The following is a 27,795-nucleotide window of genomic DNA, read 5'->3' on the forward strand; positions in this document are numbered from 1 at the left end:
AGTACAGAGCTGCTTGGGAGGTTCAAAGCTGGGTAAAAGAGAATCACCAAGGGCTTCCCTGATCTTTCAAAGCTTGCAGAACACGTGTTGTTCAAGTCCAGCTGTCATGGGTTTGCCTGCTGTGAACAGAAGGAAGGCATTCCCCATGAAAGTAATTTCTGAGGTTGGAGAGCACATCCTGTCATCACTTTGGGTCACAGCAGAAAGCTGCCATTTCTGACCGGCATTTAAAAGAATTTTATGTAATCTGTAAAGATTTCACAATATGCCAAATTTCTTGCAAATCCAAATATATTCCAATTATTTTAATCAGAATATTCTTCATAAAAATTTTTTTAAAAATCAGCTATTTTTGGCTCCCTTCTTATTTAATCCACAGAAAATTTCAGTGAACAGTAAACACAGAACAGCAGCAAAGTGTTTTAAACTCCCAAATACTGCAATCAGTCAATTTACTTTCAGGACAGTTAAAGCTCTGTAAAGTTTTATCAATAAATACTTGAAAACAGCTTTTTCTTGCTTCTTCCCTGGTTTAAATCTGCATGCATTCAAGTGACTACAATTCTTAGGTTTTTGATATTCCATGAAAGGTAGCAGGCAATTTTAGAGTATCTTTACCACGTTTCAGGAATGTCAAGTAATATTCTTATACACTGTTTTAAAATTGAAAATATGCCACTGTAAAAATTGAGCGTACTTCAAAGCCCTACAAACTCTAGCTGTAAATTATAAAATGGAAAATTAGTTTCTAGATTGTATTTTTGTGAAATCAGCTTTATTCTTGAATCTTCATCTAACACAAGCATTGGCCTTAAAAAAAAAAAGCACATAGTGAAGTCGGATCTTCAAAAATCTACAAAGTGACTTCCTTGCTGAAATCTCCAAGGTAATCTTGATTTATGAGGAAGAAAACAGCCCCCTTGTTTTGGGATACATGAACCATAAAGATTGTACTGATTTGAAATTTCAGCTTCACCACAGCAATTTCACACTTCAAATACAATTACAGTAATTCTCAGGAGGATCTTGCTGTAAGCAGCTTTCTTTGCAATCTGTACAGAATATGAACTCAATAGTTGAACTAGACACTGACTTTTTCTAGAACTGTACATCTCACTGTACATATTGCTTTGGAAACAACTAAATACAATGGTCCATATCATGCAAGCCATGAGACTGTCAAAACTTCTTTTGTTCCACTAACTTCAAATAAGTTTGTACAAATAATTTAGCCAATCTAGATAAATACTGCACATGGAATTATGCTGAAATATGCTTGGGAGTTGGTATTTTCTACAAAAATATGCTACTATGACTAAAAGCATTAAGTACTAACTGCCCACCTCAATATCATCATGTACAGTGCCATTGTCAGATGTGCTCTCTATAATGTACACAAAATCAAGAATGGTTGTACATTTTATAATACTGGGTGCAAAATAAAAACAAAATAAAAACCCCAAACCACAACCCTGCTGGTTCAAGCCACACCCTGTGTATTTCATAACAGATTTTAAGAAAAGTGTAAAATTTAGGCTACCATGAATTATGGAACATCCCAGAGTTGGTATTTTAGTTTTAAAAGTTTAAAATTTACTGCTAAGAAGAAATATTAATGAGAAAACCTTGACCTACTGCCAGTATGTAGTCACAAATTTAAAGACAATGACTATAAACCAAGAATGTAATCAAAGCACTGGCAATACCAGAAATGACATGTTGACTGCACAGTAAGCAAAGCCATGAGATGAACATATTTATATACTCTGACTATACTTTGTTAATGACTTTATACCTGAGATGAAAATTGAGAGGTAAGAGAACTAGTTATGGTGTAAATAATTATCAGATGAAAAACAAGCACACAAAGATAGCTACATTTTTTAAAATATATGCAAAAAGATCACAACTGACATTTTCTCCTTTTGATTATTTTCATCCTGCTATTCAGACAAACATTTTAACTCACTTTATCATGTGACAGATTGTGTTCTGAAACTATTTTAAAGGCTCCTGTGATTCCAATGCTTTAATAATTCATGGAATTTTGAGTAGAAGCAACATACTCTACTCTCTAGTCCTATGAAATTTAAGGCACCCATAAGTAGCAAACTTCATGCCAAGTTTCCATTCTAGGGAAAAATAAATCTGATTTTTCCCTTCAACTGAAAATAATAATAACCATGAATTCATAAAAGTGATCAGAATGCCACATTCTCTGTCAGTGAGGCAACAGCTTAGTGATATTTAGCTTAAAAACCCCTAAATCTACAGAGCTACTACTGAAGCCACAGAATCTTCACTATCAGATTAGAAAATGTGTAGTATTGTGATGGAACAGAAAGACTGTATTAAATTTTGAAAAAGCTAAAAGGTAGAAGCAGAGCAAGGTTGGGCCCCATGTAATGATGGAAGAAAATAAATGGGAAACATTTCTCCATGATAGATACACTGAATTTATACAGCAAACTTCCAAGTTTAATGGATCACTGTACTACAACAATGAGTGCAAATACATGTTTTTGTGGGCAGGAGCACTGCTACAGAAGCCTATTCTGTTTTCATCAGTATGGAATGACACTAAATCACTTCTTTGACGAACGGAAATTTCATTCCATATGTCAGAAAACTTATCTACGATTTATTACCAGAATCAGCTCAAAACACTTCCCATAATCACAAAGCTCAAGTAATATGTAGCCATTAGACACAGAAAGATATACAAGATTTTGGTTACAACTGTGATTAGCTTCAGATTCTGAAGCTTAATTCTTTGCTTCTGCAGCTTCCTTATCAAGCTTTTCCTTTGCTTTCTCTTTTTCCTCCAGTTTTTCTTCTTTTTGAAGCAGTGACATAATCTCAGCAACCTGGTTGGTGCCAATATCAATATCTTCTTTGTCAATCAATTCTACAACCTACATGAACATAGAACAAAATTGAGAGCACATTTAGGTTTTATGTGATGGAGGCGTTTTCCTACAGTAAATTTTGTTAAGACAACAAAAGTATTCGGTTCTCATGTTCAAGAAAAACAGCATTTTCTTTCTTACATGGAAGACAAATTCAAACCACAACCAGTACCTCAAACACATCCAGAATACTAAAAAAAAAAAAAGCTAAAATGTAAACTAAAAGACTTAGAACTTTTGACCTTTGTGTGTGCTGTACACAAAGACTTTTTAAATCATTAGTAAAACAGACCCATTTATTTTATCTGTTTCAATGGAAAGCTGAGATTCAGTACCTGTTGAAAAAGTATTTAAGACAGTAATTTATAGGCTTAATTTTACTTTCATTTTATTTAAGAAGATCTACGGCATGAGACAGGCACAAAGTTAGAAAAACTTAAAAGTAGAGGTGGTGGGTGTTTCAAAAAGCAAAAAATAATCTAGTAAAAAAAAAATAATCTAGTAAAATATTCCAAATTCCTTGAAATAGTTTTTTGTACAAATGTATTCTTGGCATATCTCCTCAAGTTCCTAGACTTATTGTGCAACATATGCAGAATTTACAAGTACATTTTATCTGTGTTGCTAAATATGCAACGGCTATTTAGAGCAATAGGGAAGATAATCACCACTGGGGCAGTAGAGAGGAAAAATGTGTTTCAAAAGGCTGATACTGTATTTTCTAGCTGGCCATAGTTTAAATGCTATTTCTGTATCCAGTAGCAGAATGACTTGAGGGAAGTAAGTTTTAGAACAAATCTAAATTTACCAAGTGAAAAAGAAACAAGAAAATGAAGGTGAAAGGGAGAGAAAACCTGAGAATGTTCAGCAAAATGAGAGAACAGGACAAATCAGGCAACAAACACAATTGTTGTCTTTCAAGCAGAGGAAATACCGATCTCAATGAAATATTTAAAGTATACAAATAGGCAAGCAAAGCTACTATTTTGCATTGATATGAAATATATCTATGGATGTTATGTCAAGACTTTCCCTAACAGTGGTAGCTCTACTCCCTCCCATTTGTAAGTAATAACAAAATTACCATATTTTGAACTTGACAGAGACATATAGAAAAACCTACAGCTTTAAAGGTTATGTGGATTTCCCCCCCACCAAAAAAACCAGCCATATATATTCTCAAGATGCTGTTATATAAGATCTATTTACAATACATGCAAAAAACCTCACTGGCATCAAGTAAAGGCCCTTGCAAAAGACTGCACTATGAATTTATGCCCAAACAGGTGCAATGTTTGAAGGCCTTATTTTCTTTAAGAAGTCCACAAACTTACCTTAACAACATTATCTATATCAATTTGGCCATCCTTGTTTTCATCTAGTGCCTCTGCAATCCTCGTTAGCTTCTCCTCTGGAATCTTCTGAATTTGTTTCATTGCATTAATTAGCTCAGCAATGCTGATGAGATTCTTCCTGAAAAGAAAGCACAAACTCTACGTGACAAGCAGTTACTCCAAAGGAATAAGGTTGACAAAAGGCAGTACTGGAAGCTACAACACTGCAGGATGCTTGTACAATTATTAATAATTATTATTTATCATCCTGAACAGAATGCAAAATCAAAAAAGGAGTTACTGATCAGAAAGCAGATTTTTATCTTACCATCAAATCTCATGTTTTTAGTTTCCACATGTCTTACTGAACAAATCTAAATACCCAGAAGCATTTGAAATAAAGTTTTCTGTGCTTCCCAGACTGTGTATCTAATGCCCTTTCTCCCTTCACTCTCCATTTACCAAAGATATAGTGCCATGTTTCTGGCATCCTTTTACATATAGCGGCTGGCTGACGGAAAATCAATGAGTCACAGGAAAACAAAAGCTGAGAACTAATCACTTGAGCAATTGAGCTGTTTTGTTAAATCAGCTTCACTTGCTCCTGTCAAGGACCAGACTCTGGGGAAGGAAGGACCAGCAGGTTTCAGATGTTACTCTCTGTTCACTAATCTCATGATTTTTGTATGTATTTCGCTAGTTTGAAGAAACACCTTCCAGCACAGATACAGCTGAAATGCAGGAAACAGTGAAGCCAATAAATACTAACAGAAGGGCTTTATCAGTGTAGTTCCAGCTCTTCTGGGCACAGACAGACTTTTATGCAAGGGGCATTTCTCATGCTGCTGCTAAATGTCCTGGACATGGCTTCATAAGGACTGCACCATCCTGAAGGTTAAGAGACAAACCTTTGACAACTAAGCAATATTTAAACTAGTAATTTTCAATCAGCCACAATCACCAACAAAATTATCCAGAAAGCCACCCATTACAAAGTATAATTACATTCAGTACAAGCAGATTCTGCATTGTATTGTTAGTTTACATATTCAGATGGTTTTGATCAACAACTTCTCTGTAGCACCATTCATATGGCTGCCCTATTACACAAAATCTGTAACAAATGACCGTTTGCCCTGGGGACTGGAAAACACAGAGCTCAGAAGCAACAAAAGCAGAATCCCTATTTCTGTTTAGTTATGCTCTTTGGGAGCTGCCATACTCTCATAATGAATCATACAAAATGGTGCAAGCATAAACCAGATTAATGCAGCATTCATGATCACAAACCATGAGAGTTTTTGTCACAGTTTCCAGGTATTTCAGAGTGTGCAACAAGCAGTGTATGACCATTTAACATAGGATTGCTGAAAGACTCTCCAATAAAATGAAGACCTGGATAAGTATTGATAAATGAATTTTGTAATGAAACAATCAGGAAAGATCTTTTATTGAAAATCTGTGTATTAAAAATTGAAATGAAGTAAATCTCTTGGAAAGGGAGTGTGTAAAATGATCTCCTCACTTCACTCACATTAGACACATATTCTCACTTGTCTCAAGACACCACAGACCCTTGCAATTTTTTTTCCTCACTAACACCTTTGTTACTAAATAACAACAAATATGCTCACACACTGTTGTGCACCTTTTCAGTCAATGGCACAGGGCAAGATTACAGTGTGAGGAGCATGACTAAGGGGATGATTTCACCTGTCATCCTGTTAGTGCTAGAGGCATGGGCAAAATGGTAAGATTCTAATCAACACTATGATTTGCAGAAAACCCTCAGGATCTGAGGATTTATACATCCCTTTTTCCTTCATCAGTTCAACCATATTTAGCCTTAGAAGAGAGAAAATCTGCAGCACAATTTTGCTAATTTTATTTTTTAAAAATCAATGATCTCAATATTCTAAACAAGTTATTCACCAATTCTTTTCTAACCACACATCAGACAAAAGCAAGAGTGGAGGTGAACAGCTAGAGACACAACCAGTGCTCCCAGATCACTTACCCAGCAGAAGTATCCTCACCATCTGGCTTTGCATCTGCTGTCTTTTGACTTGTTTCTAATTCTACAATAATTTTGTCTATCTGACCAATCATTCGGTTCACTCTCTTCGTCAGTCTCTTGCTTGCCTTCGACTCTTCCACTGCCTCTTCCTCACCAGTTTTAGAAAGCTCCTTTATCTCTTGCAAGTCCTAGAAGAAATGGTCAAGAGAGAGAAAAGCTTTTGCTGGTGTGAATTTGCAACAACAGACACTACTTGAACCAGCACTTCAAGACAGGAGCAATTTGAAGATGAAATACAAGTCTAGAGAAATACAAAGCCAGATGGAATTAGAACAATAAATTTTAACACTGCTGCCTTTTCTATGCACCCCTTAAATGTTATTTTCCACACTTTTCATAAGACTGGATAAGGTTCATTTTACTTATCTTGGAAATTTCTGTAATACTGACATCTACACTTGCTAAGAAAGAACTGCAGCATGCAGCAGTCAGACAGCTCCTGTTACCCCAGTCCCTAGGAACAAGAGCAGGAGCAGGAATCTCATCTGCTGGGAACTACTCTAATGATAACAATTAGACTATGAACATGTTACACAAATGAGGCTCCGCATTGTCACACGCAAAGTTCATTCACTCAGCTTCCAACTTCAGACTAACAGACAACCAAGAAAGATAATTAAATTTATGGATCACTTCTGCTAAAACTAAACATGAACAGACAAAGAACTTCCATGCCCCATTCTTCACCTCATTATACTCCTGGATATCATCCTTCAATTCCTCAAGCTCCTCCTTTTCCTTTGTTAGTGATTTTTTCTGTTCCTGCAGCTTGGTGCAAGCATCACTCAGCACATCAATCTCCTCCTTGGTGATCTCCTCACCCTGTAACAGAAAACATACACAAATTAGTGAAAGGTACATTTGTGATCTTCCTGCAAGATTTTCTAGCAGAAAAGAGAAAACACAAGATTTTTTTTTAACATGTTTGGAATCACTACTATCACAGTGATTTTAAGGCTAAAACAAAGATTTTAAATGATAAGACAGTTAATTCGCTATGGTACAGTTTTTTGAAGTGCACCAGTATTAAGTTCAGCTAATGTAATTGATTATGTGAGTTTCCAAAATTCCATACCTGATCATCTCATTTAAGAATGTTTTACTTCATTCTTGGGCTAAGCAATTAAAACAACTGAGAAACAACTCACTGTGTATGGGAAAAGATAAATTACACCAAAAAAAAGAGTAGAGTTTGGAAAGTTGAGCTGTAGAAAAGCTATCTTCAATAACCTTTGTGAGAATGAGGATGAACATCCATAGTAAGTACACCTGTCTCTTGAAAAGCTGATAATAAAATATGCACAGGTCCATTCCATCTACAGATAGTGCAAATGTCCCCCCAAACAGGTATATTAATTTCAATAATGCAGAGAGATAAAGAAGATGCTCTGACATGTTTTGCTCTGACTTCAGCTTCTGCATTGGTGAATTTTCAATCCACTAAGTAGCTGTTTTTAACTGACAGAATGTGGTGAGAGGGTTAAAAGTAGAGGGCAGACAAGCAATTTATCACGATCCTCACATGAATGCTCTGAATCTTTACATTCAAAAGTATGAAAATGCGTGGTTATCCAGATTACCTTAATGCCTTCCAGCACTGGTGCTGTATCTATCAGTGCCTCTGAGCGCACTGCTGCACCTGCCTGTGCCAGTTCTGGTTCAGTATCCATCACCACCTGGCTTTTTTTAGCTTGCAGAGCAGTTGCTTCAAGATCTGCTGCTGGTTCCGCCGCTTTCTAAATTTAAAACACCTCATTAGATTGCATTTAAAAAAACCAAAACATTAGCTGTATTAGCTTCAGTAAAGAATGACTTGTCAAAATAGAAATAGTTGCCAAAGTAGAAACACGCATTTTTATGAGAAGAGGTTAAAAACTGCAACATATGAAGTGGTTTCACATTAACATACCCACTTGTATTTCAAGAACTACTTCTGTAAGCTCCTGAGGCTTAATTCACTAATAAAGCAGGCCAGCAGCTTCTATAGTCAAATATTATACAGCAACATTATCAGATTAATGACAAATAGAAAGAACCAAAGATAAATGTGGAGTGTAAAAAATTTAAAAAAAACAACCAAACAAAATAAAACCACAACCTTTACTACAGAAAAAGAAGTCTACTCTTACTGCTTTAATTAAGAAGGAAGAGAAATCAAAGATAACTAAGACTGAGCCAATATGTTATAGTAAACTTGTGTTGCAGTCAGTTTAAGTATTCTCTCACATCTTCCATATGTGGATTTAAAGTCCAGTTTCTTGCAGACAATAGCCAGAGCAGAGGCAGTAACTCATAACATGCTAGTGTTCACATCACTTGACATTTACTCCTCAGTGGTTGTGAGCAGAACGTACCATGGCTGCAGCCTCAAGGGTTTCTTTGGCTTTCTCTGCAGCTTCAGACATTTTCTTTTCTTCATTTTCTTTTCTGATGGCTTCTTCTTCCTGAAGTGTTGCTTCCAGTCGTACTTTGTTATCTATTTTTTCACCTTCAACTTCTGCCACTTTCACTTGAGCCTCTTTGGCCTAAAAATAACAAAAGTAGTCTGATAGAAGTGTGTACATACATACAGGTATGGCTGTATAATGTAGGTTTAGATATCCTGACTGAGATAGGTAGTACAGGTATGCTAATGAATAAAGTCAAAGCCCCCAAATGTTACCCTATTTTTTCATTTCTCAGAAAAAGATGACTCTCTTCCTTGAGAAAGTTTTCTGTTTTGGTGGAAACTTGAACTTTTCACCCTGAAATCATACATGTTCTTCATTCTCTTTCTCTCAAGACCACCAACAATCTACTCTGATAATTCCTCTCTCTGCATAACATCATGTATTTTTAAGTATTAATGTTTTCTATGGCCTGAAGCATTCATTGTTTTTTTGTACATGAAAGGTGTATTCTAAATCTTCTTATGCTATTACTGTCTGCTGTCATGTAATCCAATATTGCCCTGTGTTTGCTTTATCCTCATATCTTTCTACATACAACACAACTTCTGCCTTTGAAGGTCACACAAATAAACCTAGCTATGATTTAGTTTTTCAAGGAAAAGCAAGGAACTGAGAAGAACATCTACTTGTCTGGGTGGATTTTCAATCATGACCCTGAAAGTTAGTTACACACTATGTCCATCAATACTTACAGCACTGTCTGGTAGTGTCTGAAGGGTTGTTTTGAGCTGATCAGCTGGAGAAAGGGTATCTGGAAGATACATGGCTCTGGATAAAATAAGCAATGAAGTAGGAATTTCCTGGTTCAGGTGCAGATCTAACCACTGTAAGTGCAATACAAAAAACAAGTCTTTAATTTCAGGATGTTTTATCCTTTTTTACAAATAAAATCAAGCTAAAGTAAATACAATTTTTTCTACCACAACTTATCAGTCAATATCCTAACACAGGAACTACAAACTATAACCAGCTAAGAATTACAGCCATTGCAATGAAATATAGGAAGATTTCTTTTGTTTGAAGAAGTATTTCAAGAAATATTGAATGAATATTTGAACAAGTGGTTTGTTTCACATGCATCCTAAAATCACAGAACCATTTGGGTTGGGCTAAAGATCGTCCATGTAGTTCCAACTCCCTGCCATGGGCAGGGACACCTTCCACTAAACTGTTCCTCAGAGCTCCATTCAACCTGGCATTCATCACCTCCAGGGATGGGGAGTCCACGTCTCTGGGCAACCTCTGTCAGTGTCTCACCACCCTCACAGAAAAGAATTTCTTCCTAATATCTAATCTAAACCTGCCCTCCTTCGGCTTAAGGCCATTCCCCCTTGTCCTATCACTACATGTCCTTGTGAAAAGTCCCTCTCCAGCTTTTCTGTAAGCCTCCTTTAGGTACTGAAGGTGCTATAAAGGTGTCCCTGGAGCTTTCTCTTCTCCAGGCTGAACAACCCCAACTCCCTCAGCCCATCTTCATAAAAGGGGTACTCCAGGCCCCTGTAATCAACTTAGTGGCCTCCTCTAGACATGTTCCAACAGACCTTCCTCTAAAGCAGGCAACACCAAGAGACAACTGGTCTGCTAGGTGAAAAATTCCTTTGAGGAAGATAATAACTGACAAGACAAACTTCCAAAATTGGAAATATATTTCAGATATGTTAAATTTAAAGTATCTATCTGCATCATCAAAACATCATGGTCAAAAGGCAGCAACCCACAGCTACTACGTACTTACAAAGTACATGTGACAAAAGCTTATTAAGAAGAAAGCTTAATAAGCCTTTAATGAGAACAGAATCAAAATGACTTCTCTGAATCAAAACCAAAACCAGAGCATCAGAGCTAACAATTGGAACTGTGTATTGAGTCTGGCAAAACCATACCTGTTTAAGCTGTTCCTTGAGACGCTCCTCTGTCACACCAAGAGCTCTCATCCCTCGGGCACGACAAGCTGCCTGCAGTTCTTTAACAGTCAGGGTATCAACCCCCTCTTCAGCAATCATCTGCACAACGGAAAGGAAATCTGACCGTGTTAGAGCTCAAAACAGAGGCACCACCAGCACTGCACAGACACGTGTTAAAACAGCCACTAGAGGCTGCTGTGCTAACACAAAACAGCCTCAGCTGCTCCACATGCTGCTCCAGCATGGCCAGCCAAGCAAGCATTAAGCTGATACTTCTATCAGCTCCCTTACAAATTACAGTTTCATAAAAATGTTTTTCTTTGTGATATAATTATTTTAATTTCAATTAATGGTAGATTTAAAAAAGATCAGGTTTTTTCTTAACAAATAAGGACGCTTCTGATTTTAAGCTCTTCAAGCTTTTTGTTCAAAGTTCTCAAACAAGACAATTAAAACAAAAAAGGAAAATGCCCAGAAGAACAAACATACATATACCCACACACACTGTGTGTGTTATGTGTCATTACTGTTATGTGTCAAAATTATTACCCAGTGCCTATTCAGAATGACTCACCTTGTCATCTGCTTTTATGCTCCTCAATCTCATTGTCAGCTGGAAGCGGAGAAAGTTATTTGTCCCAATTGACTGAAGTTCCAACAATTTACAAAGTGCCACCAGCTGAGGCCTGGTCAGATTGTCCAGCGTCAGCTCATCTTCAAACAGTTTAGAGAACCTTAAGATCTCTTCATTACTGGGTCTTTCACCAGTTTCCCTGATCTGTGAAGAAAAACCAAACACACACAAAGCTTTTCAAAGCAGATGTTATAGTTGGGCATTATTTTGAATCAAAACACTCTCCTCGTTTGTCAAGCACTTTGCAACAGTTTTGGGATAAGAAATAGCACATACACAAGGAATGAAAGAAGTTTTTAAAAAAACAAACAACTTACTTAGGCAAAAGAATTGATAGTATATTTGTTCTGTTCTGGTACCATATTTACTAAACACATGAACACATAAGATAAACATGGGAAGATAAAGTAAGAATGGCAAAAATTTTGCAACACTGGTGTCCCCATGAAACACAGATTTGGACACTTAACTACCTACTTCTCTACATTTGTTACAGTACTCTGGCTTTCAATTCCTAGATGTTCTGCAGCACCTCAGTGCAAATGTTCTTGTACTTGAAGTTATTCCAAAGTATAAAGCAATACTCTGGGAAAGGACTCAGCATCTTTGTGACGGCAAGTTCTATGTAACTGCTTGTACAAATGCAAAGTTAAGCTCTTCAGTGATGTGTTACCAATGATATCATTAAACCCAATTACTGGAAGCTGAAATAACAGTTCAAATAAGTAGGAGAAAAATTCCCTAATCTCATCAGGCTACAGTAAAGCATTATCACCTGTACAGATGTTGATTTTTCTATTTTGAGTATGCCACCAAAAGCTTATTAGTGACATCACTACATCAAATATCTATAGAACTTACAATTATGTACTCCCAGTCTTAACATTTTCAGTCTAATCATATAGATTATAAATCATATAGATATACAGATATAAATATAGATATATTTTAAATATATATATTTAAAATAAATTTTTATATAGATATTAAAAAAAACTTTTCACAATACCTCTACTTTTTTTAACCCCTGTAAAGAAAACATAAAACTAGCTGACATCAAATACAGTTTGAAAACCTAACATTACCTATACTGCCTGATTTATCATGCCTACCCATTTTACCTGCAAACTCAAATATTTTAGTGAACAGCTACTCAGGAAAAGGTAAAAATTGGGAGACAAGATGGCCTTGAGCTCATTAACCTCCAGGATACTTTTGTAGCAGAGAAACCATCTTGAAGAAAGAAAGGTCAAAGGCCTTGCTGTCCCACCTCACCAGTGCCTTCACCACAGGAGCCAAAAATGGCACTTCAAAAACACAGGAAGTATTTTTCTCCCTTGTTTAAAGATGAATTTTGACAGAGCCAAGCATGTGTTTCTTGAAAGTACAAACTGAAGCTTTCTAGTACATCACTAGCTACACAGCAACAGAGACAAATTCTGGAATTATGCAGCAGACATATTAAGCCTGTAATCAATGGTTCTTGCAGCATCAAATACTTCACCACAGAAGCCACTGTTAAAGAATAGCAAAAAGGTGGAAAACATTGAAGCTGCTTCTTGCTCTGACATTTATTATCCGGTACAGCGAAATGAGATCAATGAAATTTGTCTCTGTGGCACAAATGAGAAATACAAAGCTGTAAAAAGCACACCCACACATATGAAATGCAGGGCTTGAAACTTCTTTTTTAGTCATCAGAGGAACTTGGGACTTCCTCCAGCAAATGTGGAGTGAAACATCATTTATTTCCATGAAAATTAACGGCCAAATGTAAATTCTCAGTAGCAGCTCTTCCAGAAGAAAATGAAATGTTCTGAACATGAAGCATGAGTGGGCAAGTTCCCAGAGCCTGCAGGGGCAGTGCCTCAGCCACTAACTGCTGTAACTAACCACTTACAATGTTCTGCAGATTCAAAAGAACAGAAACAGATGACTGCAGAGAGGCTTCAAAGTACAGGGACTTTGCAAGAAGTTACCGACTGGCAAAATTTGCCACTGATTATGCAAGGTGATGTATGTGGCACTATCAACATCATCTTATCACCCCACACTTTATTTTTAGCCCTGACATGCAGGAAAATCTTAAGCTACTTGGAAGAGGTTGTAAAGTTCATGTCTGAAACCCCTGGGCTTATGTGCCTTTTTCTGTGCAAACGCACACTCTCTCCAAAGGAGGGGACCGCTGCCTTTCTTTCAACAAAGCACTTGGTGATGCTGTTGGCTCCACCTCTTATTCAACAGCCCCACAGTTAAGAGAAATCAGAGTTAAGGACTGTCCTGAGAAGACTAAAGAAGGCATTTTTCATCTCTCCAGGGAGCACCTTATCCTCACCTAGAATTTGGTGAAAAGAAATGCTGTGAAACCTAAAGGCCATTAATGCAGGAGGCAGATGTCTGACACCTAAGTCTCTCTGTTAGCAACTGAACTTAAATAGGAAAATTTTGCACAGCAACTACATTCTAGCTAAACCTCAGATTACACCACATTCTAGCCAGCATAGCAACTGTGCACTTAAAAACTGTTTTTACAAGAAGAATTAAATTTGACAAAAAAAATTAGTTTTCCTTCCATTAAGTTTCAACCAGTTAATTAGGAAAGAAGTCCTCTCCCAGTTTTCATACCCCATGTTGAAAAAAAAGAGGTCAAAACCTACATGAGTAACCACTGAGCACACCATGTTTCATGTTAGAGTTAACATATTAACAAATAAGCAGACAAGAAACAAATGAGCAGAAATATAGTGCTTCTAGAATTAGAGAGCAAAAGCACCAGCTAGAACACCAAAGTTAATAATAGGAAAACTTCATCACACTGACAAAAAAAGAAATTTATCCAAAGAAAACTACTATATTCTGTTTCTTCAAGTCCAAAAAAATAACAGTATGTGTTGATCACCATAGACCAAAAAAAAACAAAGCTTTTTTTTTTGTAGGAAGAGGAAACGTATTTTCTAAATTTTTTACCTTTTGAAAGAATGTTGAAAAATCTTTTGTAACATTTCCCTTGGCTGCTTTATTTTTTAAGGCCATCTCCTCAATGGTGTCTTGAAGGAATTTAGCCAATTCAAGCTTTACTCTCAATTCTTTCTTCAATCTTTCCTCCTGTTAAAAAAAAAAAATTGTTTTTAAAAGTTCCTGCCAGGAACACACGGACTAAGCATTACTTCTGCCCCCAGACAAGTAATTCTGGACTTCTGGTATAATACACACATTCCAAAGGACAGTTCACACTCTCCAAAGATCCCCAAATCACACTGAACAAGTTGAAGAGCTCACTGTGTGCTCTGAAAGCAAAAACTCGTGGGACTCTTTTGGTGGGTTTTTACAAAGCTATAACAATTCTGAGAAAACATAACTTGTAGAAATAAAGTTTAAGCAAAAAAAAAGTGAAAGAAGCTATTTTAAATATTAAGTATACGTATGAAAAACCTTGTATCAAGGTTTAAGACTACAAATGTTACAATGTCTATTTTAATACAACGAGAAAAACAAAATAGCTTTAGTTCTCTTTTGTAGGAGTCATAGAAAATGGAAATGAGGATAGCAAAAAAGACAAGAGAGGCTTTCAACCCTGATAGCTTAGCACCTGCACATATAAAAATAAGGATGGTATTGGTTCATTATTATATGTTAAAAAGCAAGATCTTCAAAATAAGGAAGATAAAAGCATTACCCCAATATTGAAAAAAAATCCAATGTTTTTAGACTTTTTTCTAATTTTTTTTTTTTAACCAAAAATTTCTAACTTTTTAAAAAATATGACTGGATTATAAATTCAGACTGGCTTACCTTTTTAGACTTTGTCTCAAATGTAGAGGGAAGCATATTAGGGAACAACTTAAGAGCTACTGGAAGTAAAAATTCCATAAATGGGACAACAAGAAAAACCAAGAAAGGAACCAGGCGAAAAAGATCAGCACATATTCGAAGAAACTGAAAGAGAAAAAAATATATTGATAAGCTAATATTTAAATACTTTTTTAAAAAATACTTGATTTGATCATCTAATTGTAACTTAGGCTCACATATATATATTTGCTATGAGGAAATTTTAAAATTACACAATAAAAGGATGTGACAAAGTCAGTTTTTAGCTTTTTTTTTCAAGTTGCTACATACTAGAGAGTGCTGGAGTTTCACCAGTTTTCAACACTATAGAAAGTATTTCAAAAGCCTCACTGTGTCTCAATAGGATTATTGAACAAGTATCTCATTTAAACCTCTTAAAAGCACCTGAAAACAGGAGGTGGTCATTTGTTGTCATTAAAGCTGCTTAACTTCTTTTATGCATCTTTATTTGTGCTCCACCACTTCTTACATGCATGAGCTACTATGGAATAAGTAATCAAGAATAAAATGAAGGATCCCTCCCCCTCTGCCTTATAACAATTGTAATGTACATTTAAATCCAGGGTAATGAGCCCAGCTTGGTAGATTTTTTTTTTTAAATCACTGCATTTGCAGAGCAGTAATCCTCTGAAGCAGGCGGCGTGCATTACTGAATTTTGAACTGCATGAAATAAATACTGTCCTTGTGATTTCTGTACACTCACAAATATATATATTAGGCTGTACAGTCTATTATTAAATCTTTCAGTAAATGCTGAAAGCTTCACAAGGAGGTTTATATTGGGAAGCGAAGATCTTGCTTGACTCTACCTCATTTTACAAAGGAAAAAACTGGTTGTTGGGAATCCCATCAGCTCCTAAATCAGAGCTACACTCTGGTACTCTACCACCACAGCACTGTCGTTCCACATCAAGATAACCACAGCTCTAACTGGCAAAAACTGGCAGCATAAATGCAATTACGAAAGTAAATCCATGCTGCCCACTCCAGCCCTTCACCACAGTTCATGGCAATCAAGGGGAACTGCAGCAACAACCAGCACAGATCCCATGTCCTCAGGACTGATTTGCTAGAATACAAAACCTGTTAAACTTCATTCAGAATTTTGTTACCATAAAACCAGCCAAAATCTTAAGCACTATTGTATGTGGAAGGCACATGCTCTACAGATTCGAAGACTGGCATTTTTCTTTGTACATAAAAAAATTCAGTTTCCCAGAAGGGATGCTTTGGTCCATTGTTTTGAGGCTCAAGGATTTTTCCATTCATTCCAACAATAGAAGGCAAATGACTACCATGGAGTTAAAAAACAAAAAAGAAAGTTTGGAAGAAAGTTTTAAAACTCAGAAAAAAAGTACATTTTCCCTAAAAAAAAACACTCAAAAATTTCTATAGAGTACAGAATTCCTATATTTCCCCAGTCTCTATTTTCAGACAGTGCGTGCAAGTATTTCTACAAAATCCATATCCAAGGAAGCAGTTCTACCACCGGATTAAGCCAACTTAATGCTAACCTGAGACGAGGTATAAGGAGCCATGAAGATGCACTGGCAGTCACACCACTGATCCAGCTAAAACTGACCCATAAATACATACACAGACAGGGGAAAAAGGATCAGTACAAACCAAGCGGGGGTGGGGCAGGAAAACTTGACTTAAGCACCAAGCTTTTCACAGCAGCACTGTCCTGGATCAGCTTTCACAAATCACGGCACTGCACCCTCGGCTAACTCAAGGAAAACAGCTTTATGCAGGAACCTAATACAATGGTGTACGATTACACACACAGTATTTGGCAGCACAGCACCAGAACCTTGTGACTCCCTGTATCTGCTGCTACAGCTGGGTATTCCACTCTTCCCTCCTGCAGGGAAGAGTTTGTAAAGCTGGCAGACTTGCCACAAACTCCCTTGGGTTTGCCACCTCACTGCCACATCCTGAACCACCCTGTTGCAGGAGCCAGCACCAGAGCAGTTAGGTTTTTTTACATCAGTACCATGTTTTACTTCTTCCTGCCTTCTCTCCTAAGTGTAAATCTGTGACCCTGCTGAATCCAAACCCTGCCAGCAATTGTAGGAGCTGAATTTTGGAATTGACTTGTAGTTTACATAAGCAATAGGTATCTTTGCATTAGCCATGCTGCAATTACTTGTTCATGTGGTTAGATTACTTGGATATCTTTCCATTATTGCCTCTAAAGAGGAAGGAAAGGGCAGGCAGAAATAACTCATTTGTCAGTCTGCATGAAGATAAGATTTCTCTAGGACTGTCAGCTCATGTGCAGCTTAATACTTTTAAAGCAGTATATACATCAATTTTTATTTTATATTTTTTTAAAGTTCAGGAGGTAATCCAGCACCAAAATGTTAAGTCTTCTTTAACTCAGTCAGTATATTAAAATTTAAGGTTGAACTGATTAAAAAAATGAGCTGTGTTGAAACAAACTTGAACTAAGGTTTAAAAAAACCCCAAAAGGGTTTTTTCAGCTGCAGCCTGGTTTGCTTTTCAGTGACCCTGGGTTCTGAACCTACCATGCCCTCAACTCCAGAGACACAATGTCCTCTTCCTCCAAGTACAGAAAACACAAAACATAGATTGAGAAACTAATATTAATGTAGTTATTAAAACAATTTTCTCTACATCTCCTACACCGGATTTGCATGCATACAAACACATACATACTTATCATTAGATAAGAGACAGGCCACACTAATGCAAACACTAATTTATATCTGCAAACAAATAAATGGCCATTTTATTTAAAAAGAGAATGAAAATGAACATTTGCAGAAAAAGCAAATCTAGGAAGGCCAAATGCCAGACCACTACTTAAACATGAGCAAGACAGATCTATCATCACTAGATAACAAAATCAAAAGGTAATCAAATGAATAAATCCATCAATTGATGGAATATTACTGCTGTTCATATAATTTCTCAGAAGTATGGCTCAGTAAACATGAAAGAGGCAGGAAAATCAATGGTTCCAATCTTCCCCCTGGAGAATTTCCCATTCTGTTTTAAACCATGAATTAATTTGTCTCGCTTGGCTTTTCAAGTTCCTCAAAGCTCTCAATAAACCAGCACAAGCCAAACTGCTACTTCAAGAAGTCCTGCAGTCCTCACCTTCCCCTATCCTCAGTTACTCTTTCTGGTACTCCATAATCCCCTCTCACGTCAGCAGAGACTGTTTTATTTATTGCTGAGGCCCGTCTCAAGTGGATCAGCTGCCAAGCATTCTCTTGTAGCAGCCAAGGAAGACAGCAGAACTGAAGGAGCCTGAAGATGCTGAGACCATGGAGCAGAGCAGTCTGATAGGAAACCACACCCACCCAGAGACAGAAACTGCTACACCTGCCTTTAACAATTTTTGCTACTTGTCTAACCTTGTGAATGTAGGAAGAATTTTCATATAGCATTTAAGATGTGATGGGTTTTAATTACACACCAAATTGTTCAAATGTGACCAACTTTTATCATGAAATGATAAAAGCAATGAGCAGATTCTAGTATTTTTGGTCATTTACTGGAAGTTTTGAGGGCAGAGATATGAACTCAGCACATTGTGCGTGCAGGTGTACAAACTGCAGAGAGCCACAGTGCCCACAGGCAGCACTGAACACTTTGCCCCAGAGCACACACACCTTCTGCTCTCCAGCTCTTCTTCTAGAGCATCTTTCCAGCAACAGCTGAAATGCCTTTTTTTTATAAAGGCAGGAAGACAGACTTGAATTTTTAATCTCTATAAACTGCTTAAACAGCTTGTCGTTAAAAACAGTAAAATGAGAACTGTCAAATCAGCCAGTTTGATATTTTGCCAATGAACTGAAGTTGAATATCAATGTATTCTTTACAAAAAAAAAAAGAAATTAACGATACTAGCTTAATATTTTGCAGTCTTTTCATATATGAACTCACATCCAACATTTTTAAATACCCATATAACTTTTCATTCTAATTAAATACACCTATGTCATCCAAAACCTGAAATTACTATTGAAATACATATATATCATCCAAATTTGAAAGCAATCACATTTTGCACTCCAGATTTCATTTCCCTTTTCTTTAAAATTATCAGTTGAATTTTTAGTTTCATAAATGTAAGCAACATGCCATAAATAAAGGAAATATATCTAGGCTAAAATTATTTCAGATATATTTCTAACTGAGATAGCACATCATCAATCATGAATTTCAGCCTGCAGCTTTTATCCCATTCAAAAGAACCCCATTAAGCAACAAACGGGACCTGAACTAGTACAGATATAACCTTTACTAGCAGTGTTTACTAGCAGTGTTTCCCACTATTTTTCCAGCTGGAGTGAAAAAGCAGAGAAAATGACTATAGGGCACATGGCTGGGAACTTGAGAACAAACCCCAATTGCTGCCCATGTGACAAAACAGAAGAATCCTCTGCTGTTTCAACAAGAAAATAACAAATTTATCTTCAATAATGGGGAACATAGGAAAAAAGTTTTGGGGTAATACCCAAAAATTTTAGCGTCCACATAGTGAGGAGGAAGGAAACACAGCGAGGAATTTCAATTCTAGGAACAGAAGACAACAAAAAGCAGTAACTCAGTTCTAATAAACAGAGCAATCACTGAGGACACCCAGAGGAAAGCAGTCTTTACTCAGTACCTGTCTCCGCTCCCGACGAGACAGAGTGTTCCCGTGCAGGATTCTCCAGAGCATCCTCGCCGCTATTTTGGTGTCAATCCACAGCAATCGAAACCCGTGGTAATAGTGCTTCAGTTCATCCACAATCCTCTGCCCAATAGATTTTTTTACAACTTCCACTTCTGTTGGACTATACACAGGACCTCCTTCTTCCAGCTTCTTGTTTTTGTCCTTTAAGGACTTAAGTGACTTTTCAACTATGGAGTCATCTTGAAGGGGACGAGAAGAATGCCACCACCTAACTGGGAGATACTGGGGACCTAAAACACGCACGGTTGCCAGTGGCGTCCATGAGCCAGAAGAGCTCGTAAGAGTGAAGTGTATTTGCTCAGATCCTTTAGTCCAACAACAATAGTGAGCTTTTTTGGAGTAGGCGTAAACAGGAGGGACACTAGTGCAATATTTAAAGTGTACAGTCCTTCAAAAGAAAAAAAGCATTCAAGAATTAGCAACAGATTATCAGCTATTTCAAGATATACATTTGCACAGATAGATATATTTATGTATTTATAAAGCACAACATTTGAGAAATATCTACTGCGTATTTAAGGAAAAAATAATTTTTGATTATTAAAACCAATGTCTATACATGAAAAGAACACTTGGCTTTACTTCATGGCAAAAAAAAAAAAATTAACCTGCAGGGAATTTTCCATTCTACAACTTTGAAAAGGTAGTTTATTTTACTCCAAGTAAACAAAGAACAGCCACCACATATGCTTTCGATTTAGGAAGCTACACTTGAAAACTAATTATAATTTCATAAAACTAAATGTAAATTCATAAGTAACATGAAGTCCCTTCTATTACTTCTCCTGTTTGTGCAAAACACTCAAGACAAAAAAAAATGTAAGTTGCATACTTGGGATAGGTGCTGAGTCAGAGAATTAGTACCAGAGGAACCCAATTTCATTAGAGTTCCTCTCTTACTATCTCCATGCATCCAGTTTTCCTTAATCAGCAGAACCTTTTGCAAAAACTTCCATCACAGTACTGAGCTGGGACAGAGAGAACCAACACTCTTCTACCTTGTTCAGAAGTTTGTTCTTTAATTAAATGTAGACTCAAGTTAGCAGCACTGCTCAAACTCCAATATACACAGAAGAGCCACTTAGTAACATTTTAAGGAAAAAAATGTTTATCATACACTTAAAAGTGCTAGCTTCACTCAATTTTCAGATAGAAACACTTTTTAAATTTAATTATTACATGCTCAGGAGAGTTTTAATTTACTTTGATGGTTCTGTCTACCCAATGTTATTCAAATAGAACTTTGTACCAAAAAAAATTATTACAAATTATTATTACTTTTTAAAGACACACCATTTTCTAGTTTAAACTGAAGTTTTAGCATCTGACCATTCAGTGGTCAGGCAACTGCTGGAACATATACAGTTACACAAAACAGTCTCTTGGCTAGCTAAACTACACCATTACACAGATATTAACTAATAAGAATTACAGTTTAATTACTTTAGGAAAATAAACTACATATTCAAAACCAGATTAAAACACCTGCATAAATCAATCCACCCTGACTCCAAGGCATCTCCCAAAAGCACAGCTCCAGGCCTACAAGCCAAGTTCCACCTACATACATTGACACTCTTCTGCATGCAGAGAGGAAGAAAGCTCTGACAGCAGGACTGGTTCTGAGTCTGCAGGGAATGAAAATATTGCAAGAAATGTGCCTCTCTCAACACACTTTCCCAAGAAGGACATCAGACACAGAACTCCTATCCCACCTGTCCTCAGTACTTATCACTAGAGTCCCCTGCATTCAGATCTGTGTCACGTGGGGTGTGGGCACTAGTTTGTTATATTTTAAGTGACATTATATTAATAGCAGCTTTGGTTAGGGGGAAAAAAGCCAACAACAAAAAAATCCCCAAACCAAAACAAACAAAAAAACCCACCCCAAAGTTTCTCAATAGAAAAAGATTTTCTGTTCCACTATTCTGCTGCTCATTTCATCACAGAATCATAGAATGGTTTGAGTTGGAAGGAACCTAAAGACCACACAGTCCCAAGCCCCCTGCCACAGGCAGGGACACCTTCCACTATACCAGGTTGCTCAGAGCCCCATCCAGCCTGGCCTTGAACACTTCCAGGGATGAAGCATCCACAAATTCTCTGGGCAACCTGTTTCAGTGCCTCACCAGCGCAGAGCAAAGAATTTCTTCCTTATAACTAATCTAAACCTACTTTCTTTCATTTTAAAGTTATTCCCCCTTGCCTTGTCATTCCATTCCATTGACAAAAGTCCTTCTCCAGCTCCCTTGTAAGCCCTTTAGGTACTGGAAGGTGCTGTAAAACTTCTCTGGAGCCTTCTCTTCTCCATGCTGAAGAACCCCAACTTTCTCAGTCTTCATAGGAGAGGTGCTCCAGCCTAACAGGTTTAAAACCATAATTTTCCAGCTTCCCAAGAGAGGTCTTATACACTAACATACTAGAAATAGATATTTAAAAAGGTTTTATGCATTTAAAAAAATTAATCATCATTAATTTTACAGCAAGTGATATGGAACTAACACGTCTAAAAAAAGAATTGGTTGGTTTTGTGTTAGAGGGTTGTGTCTAGGGACACATCCTTATGTTAAAATGAAAACTCAGGAAATCAAAGAATAGTCCCTGTATCCTGAGCAGTTAGTTTATAAATACAGAGCAGAACCAGTATTTTAACATTCCAAGGAAAGGCGTTAGGAAATTCTTATCTACAAGTATGCCTTGTGAGCCAAGTCAGGAACAGAGAATGGATTCTGCCAACATTCAACTCCTTCAGTTCCATAAGGGCACACAACAGCTGGATTTGTTTTCAGAAGAGGACACCAGCATCCAAGGCTGCAACATACAATAAACTCCTTTCTTTGGTTTAACAGAGATCCCACTCAGATGCTCTGCACTCTTATCTGTCAACTCTGATTTTCAACTAGCTGCAACTGAATGTTTACTCTACAGAACTCCATGGAGAACGTATGCAAGAAGCTCATCAGATCCCATTATGACACCTGGAATCACCCAAGATAGACATTAATATTCTACAGCTTTCACATCAGAAATGAAACAAAAAGGGAGGAAGTGGGCAAAAGGGGGAAGATTTCACTTTCTTTCTCCCACACACAACCAACCAGATGAAGCGAGTAATACTCAGACTTCCTTTAATCTGTCATTAACACAAGCTGGCGCTAACATTTTAGCACTTTGCCTAGATTTAAACCTACGTTCTATGACAGTATACTAACTGATAGTTCAGAAAAATATTCATATTTACTCACATTTTGTTTGCCAGCCTCAGGGATGTGCAGCTAAGACATGCCCGATCTCCCAAGTTACCTAAAAAACACCAATAATTAGCACCAATTCTGAAAATCAGGAAGACATTTATCCATGTAGTGAACTGCACACAAATACATGAGTGAAATGATTAATCTTTACATAGAAATGACCATGTTTGAAAGCCCAAAAAAGATGTTGCTTAACATTCAGAGTTGAACTCTGTGGATGTGTGAGGTTGGTTTCCTCACGTTCAACTGTCAGAAGACAGGTTTCCAAGTCCCTCAGGGAAGAAACTATATTGCACAGGAAATTCACTGAAAGCAAATGTAATTTTTTAACAGCTCTATGACAACATAGTATCGGATGATCCAAATGGAGCCCCTGCCAAGTGTTCAGGATTAAAATGGCTTTTTGGTTTGTTTTAAGCAAAACAAATAAAACACAAGCAAGAACCTAAAGAGACTTCCCTAGAGAGGTGGAACCACAACACCATTTCAATACATTGCTGCCCATTTTGATTAGCACCTGGTAAAAATAGCTCTACCCCATGATCTCTCTGCAAAGGATACAAATTGTCTTGAAGGGAGGGGTGAGAGCCGGACCCAAAGCATGTGAAAAGTTAACTTTCCAGAAAACACTGTATCTCTCAACATGACTTTTATTTGAAACACTACCTCAGGATCAGTCCTAACAGTAGCTAATAAAGTCCCTATAGATGAGCACCCTCTAGGCAGGTACACAGACAAACAGCATCCATTCTGGAAATAAACTGAGAAGATCATCAAATCATGGATCATCTAAGTCACGTGCTGCAGTAAAGGGCCATGTCTGAAAGTCTTCCAACCACAGAAGAAGCATAAACAACATAAAATGCCACCAATCTACAATCACTGAAAGTCATCCCTGATCCTGCTAGAAAGGACTTAATCTTCCTAAAGCAACTTTAAAAAAATAAATCTTGTATTAAGACCTTGCTACAGTAACTCAATAGGTAGCTACTGCCAAGAGCAAAAAGACTTCTGGACAGATCATTAAAAAAAAAAAAATCCCACAAGCAAGACTTAAAATGTTTTGACTCTTCTTGGCCAATCTTTCCAGAATTCACTGTAACCAATATAGAATTGGAAGGCTGGATAGAGTAGGCATACTGTGGTTTGCTTCTCCCATCTGGAATCTACCATTTCTGGTCAATCCTGAGAGACAGCAGGATACAAAGGTCATTTGAGAGGTCCATGGTACCCTTTCCCACCACCAAAGCCAAGATGCAGCCTATGACAGAACCTAAAGTAGACACCTGTATCACCTATGAGACACATGCATCAGCTATATGACACCTATGAGAAAACACAGCTCCCAGTGCTGATGGCCAAAAGCCTTCCCCAACAAAATACCCTAATTATTAGGGAAAATAGATGTTGCCAAAATCAGATGGGACAACTGGAAGGTATAGAAGATAAGTTAACTCATCTGAGGAAAATCTTGATAATCAAGGGATGTCCCATGCTACGTGGGCTCTGAAAAAATTACAACAAAAGCTGTGACATTATCAAGTCAAAGGATTTACCCATGTCAAGTTGTATCAAACTCTAACACTGCCATGGCAAGTAGAGCCAGGGAAAAACTGTCTCTGGCTCAAAAAGCAAGCCCTGAGAATCTGTGAAGGCACTGTGATACTCTCCAATATTTACAGAAAGAACAGTAGCTAAATAACAACCCAAGAGGCCAACCCAGAAGGACATCCCTGACCTCAAGGAGCAGCTGAGCAAAGCAGAGAAGTGCTCAGTGTCTGGAAGGATAAGTAACAGCACAGTAATCTGTCTCACCTGAGTGCCAGGAAACCCACAAAGCCTTATGTGCCTAAAGCAATGGTCCAACTAGGAGAGGACATTGCCTGCTATGGACAGTGCCCCTAGAACCAGGAGGGATGATCTGGAACTCAACTGGCTTGGAGTTTCTCAGATAAAACTCCATAGCAGCAGGACACTTTCACTCCATTTACCTTCTTTCCAACCAGGCCTATTAAATGTTAAGGAAGGGGTCAAAGAACAAAATTCCAAGGTTACCATAAGAAAACATGCTGAGCTTCTTGTTGTACAGCATGGTCAGAGTGTGAACAGGCTAACAGAAAATGTTAATTCCAACTCTGCTAGTTCTGACCAGAGCTCTTTAGTGTCTCTTATAACCATGTACCCTAGGAGTTAACCAGCCCTGAAATAAAAGATATACTTCCTTCAAAAAGGGGCAAAGTCCGTAATCCTTGCTTCTGGGATAATACAGACATCCAAAAGCATCTGAACAATGTGAATGTTGCTTAACCTTACTCAACACTGCTTGTCTGAGAAACCTGCAGTGGCTTAGTAAGAAAGAAGGGCAGTAGAGCCAGAGAAGCTGTATGTTAACATGTTCCTCACAGAAAAATGGTCATGGGAAACTTCATACTTGAATTTAATGAAGGATGAAACCCAAAGTTTTTAATGTAGAATAGCCATACTGTTACTATGTTTAGAATTTTTAAAAATAAAATGCTATCATGAAGTAAGTCCCTAGAGAAGTGTAAGCTTGCAGTACTTAGTCTGATCTTCACAGGAATAACGTTTAGGATTCTTAGAAGCACTTAGCTTTAACTTAATCTTAGACTACTTACACGTAAAGCAAAGAAGATGAGCTAAGTAAAGCAAAACGATACAGAAGAAAAAAATACAACATACAAGAATGTGTTAATAATAGATTAACACCCCAAATAAAAGTATAAAAGCACCAATAACCACAGTGCACCACAGCACACTAATTATTTGATTCTATCACAGCATTTCAGCTTAGGTTGTCTAAGGTTTATAATAACCAAAAATTGCAGCAATCATTAGCAGTACTTTATGCTATGCCACAAGAACAATCAAAGCTCCCATCTAATTTGAAGGTACATGGATGTGTTTTTTCCCTGTTTTAAATAAACTGGTTGGTTAGGAAACCCCAGGTTTCTGTTCAGGACACTGTCCAGGCTTAACCTAAATAAATTACTTTACAACAGTAGCTCACAAAACCCATCAGTCAGAGGAAGACTGAGTCACTTGAGTGACTATTGGTAACCAAGAGGACAGCTGCTCTTTGCAATGAACAAGCATCCCTACAACTCATCAGGTCCGCCTGGATGTGAGCATGCAGCTGCGCTGCTCCCAGTGACAGCACTCCCATGACAAGTCGGGGCTCTGTGTCAGTGACAGGCAATTCCCCACTCAGCCTCTGCCATTCCAGCTCAGGGCTCTGTGTCAGTGACAGGCAAGGCCTCGCTCATCCCCTGCCATTCCAGCTCAGGATGTAAAGAGCAGCCACAGACCCCAAATACCTCACAAGTTATCAGCTGTTTCACACCACAAAGCTTTACCAACCAGAGATATTTGAACTGCCAAATTATCTTCATTATTAATCAGTATCACACGATGTGCTTCCTTTTTATTTTCCTAAGCTCCCAAAGCCACTTGGAAAAAGGCAAATTCATATTTTGTCCCTAACACAGACTAAGAAAACATCCCCTTGTGCTTTCATAAAGAGAAGAAACACATGACTAGTGACAACCCCTCCTCACGCCCAAGCCGCGCCGAGAGCAAGGCAGGCAGGACCGAGACGTAGTAACGCGTTCCTGCACTTTAACAAAAAGCACGTGTTTTCCCTTTCCCCAGCCAGCCGGTATTTAGGAGACACGCGTGTCCCACTGCCCCTAGGGTTAAACATCCCCTCCAACCACGCTGCCGCGGAAGCACATGCGAAGAGGCCGCAGCAGCCGCCGAGCGTGGGCCGGGCCGGGAGCAGCGCCAGCCCCGGCGGACAGAGCGGCGGGGACTCGGCCGCGGCCCTTCTCTCCCGCAGCGGCCTCTCCGCCCACGCCCGGAGCCCCCAGACACCTCCGGCCGCTCTCCCCCCCACTGCTGCCCTCCCTGCCAGGCCCGGCGGGCCGGAGCCGGCGGGCGGCCCGCGGGGAGCCTCACCGGGCCGCGGCGGGCGGCGCAGCGCTCGGGGCAGGCGGCAGGCGCGCCGCCCGCAGCTCTGCAGCAGCATGGACGCCATGGCGGCGTTCGGAGGGCGGGCGGGCGGCTCCGGCCCCGCTCCTGTCCCGCCGCCCGGGCCGCGGCGATCCCCACACGCCCAGCAGCGCCCGGGAGCCGCGTTCGCCCGGCACCGCCCCGCGGCGCCGGGCACGTCGGGAGCCGTAGTCCGGAGCGCACGGTGAGAGCGGCGGTGGCGCCGGGTGGCGGGGATGGCGTCACCGAGGGGCGGGCGCGGCTGCGACCCTTTTCCCCACAGCCACCCGAGGGGAGCGGCGGGAGCCGCGATGGGCACCGGGGGCTGTTCCTGTGCCGGGGTTTCTTTCTCCGAGCGTGGCTCGCTCGCAGCCCTCGGTCCCCGCCAGGCCGAGAATGCCACAGGCCGTGCCCGCTGTGAAGGGCGGGCGCCGGTGCCTCACGGAGCCGCCCAGAGCGCCGTGGCCACCCATAACCCCAGCGCAAAGTACAGCGCTCCAGCGGCGCACGGTGCTCTCCTCTTGGGCAGAGGTTGGGGCGGATGATGCCCAGAGGTCCCTTCCAGCCCTGAGGGCCCTGTGATCCTGCGCGGGGTGCGGCCGTGTTCCCGCACGGCCGCCTTGGCCGGTGGTGTTCTGCTGCACACACGTGTGTTGCT

The 27,795-nt window shown here is 38.9% G+C and overlaps 1 protein-coding gene across 1 annotated transcript; it reads right to left on the reverse strand.

The window, feature by feature from the left end:
• Positions 1 to 759: 759 nt before the first annotated feature.
• LETM1 (leucine zipper and EF-hand containing transmembrane protein 1) lies at positions 760 to 27,296 on the reverse strand. Its single transcript, XM_084204937.1, has 14 exons — positions 27,105 to 27,296; positions 23,121 to 23,178; positions 19,807 to 20,263; positions 15,101 to 15,244; positions 14,276 to 14,413; positions 11,249 to 11,452; positions 10,654 to 10,773; positions 9,463 to 9,594; positions 8,675 to 8,845; positions 7,901 to 8,056; positions 7,008 to 7,142; positions 6,261 to 6,448; positions 4,244 to 4,382; positions 760 to 2,915 (listed from the first exon to the last, which is right to left on the reverse strand). Exons 1-14 carry the CDS (start codon positions 27,181 to 27,183, stop codon positions 2,766 to 2,768), a joined length of 2,271 nt encoding a protein of 756 aa, XP_084061063.1. The 5' UTR covers positions 27,184 to 27,296; the 3' UTR covers positions 760 to 2,765.
• Positions 27,297 to 27,795: the final 499 nt, after the last annotated feature.

This window comes from Fringilla coelebs, assembly GCF_963513975.1.
Source record: "Fringilla coelebs genome assembly, chromosome: 4".
Classification (NCBI taxonomy): domain Eukaryota; kingdom Metazoa; phylum Chordata; class Aves; order Passeriformes; family Fringillidae; genus Fringilla; species Fringilla coelebs.

Bases quoted from the DNA above. Each gene is read 5' to 3' on its own strand.
- LETM1 (XM_084204937.1), bottom strand. From the start codon at position 27,183: ATGGCGTCCATGCTGCTGCAGAGCTGCGGGCGGCGCGCCTGCCGCCTG. The intron at 10,774-11,248 runs GTGAGTCATTCT...TCCGTTGTGCAG, and splicing joins GCATAAAAGCAGATGACAAG to ATGATTGCTGAAGAGGGGGT. The intron at 8,057-8,674 runs GTACGTTCTGCT...TTTTAAATTTAG, and splicing joins CCCTTGAGGCTGCAGCCATG to AAAGCGGCGGAACCAGCAGC.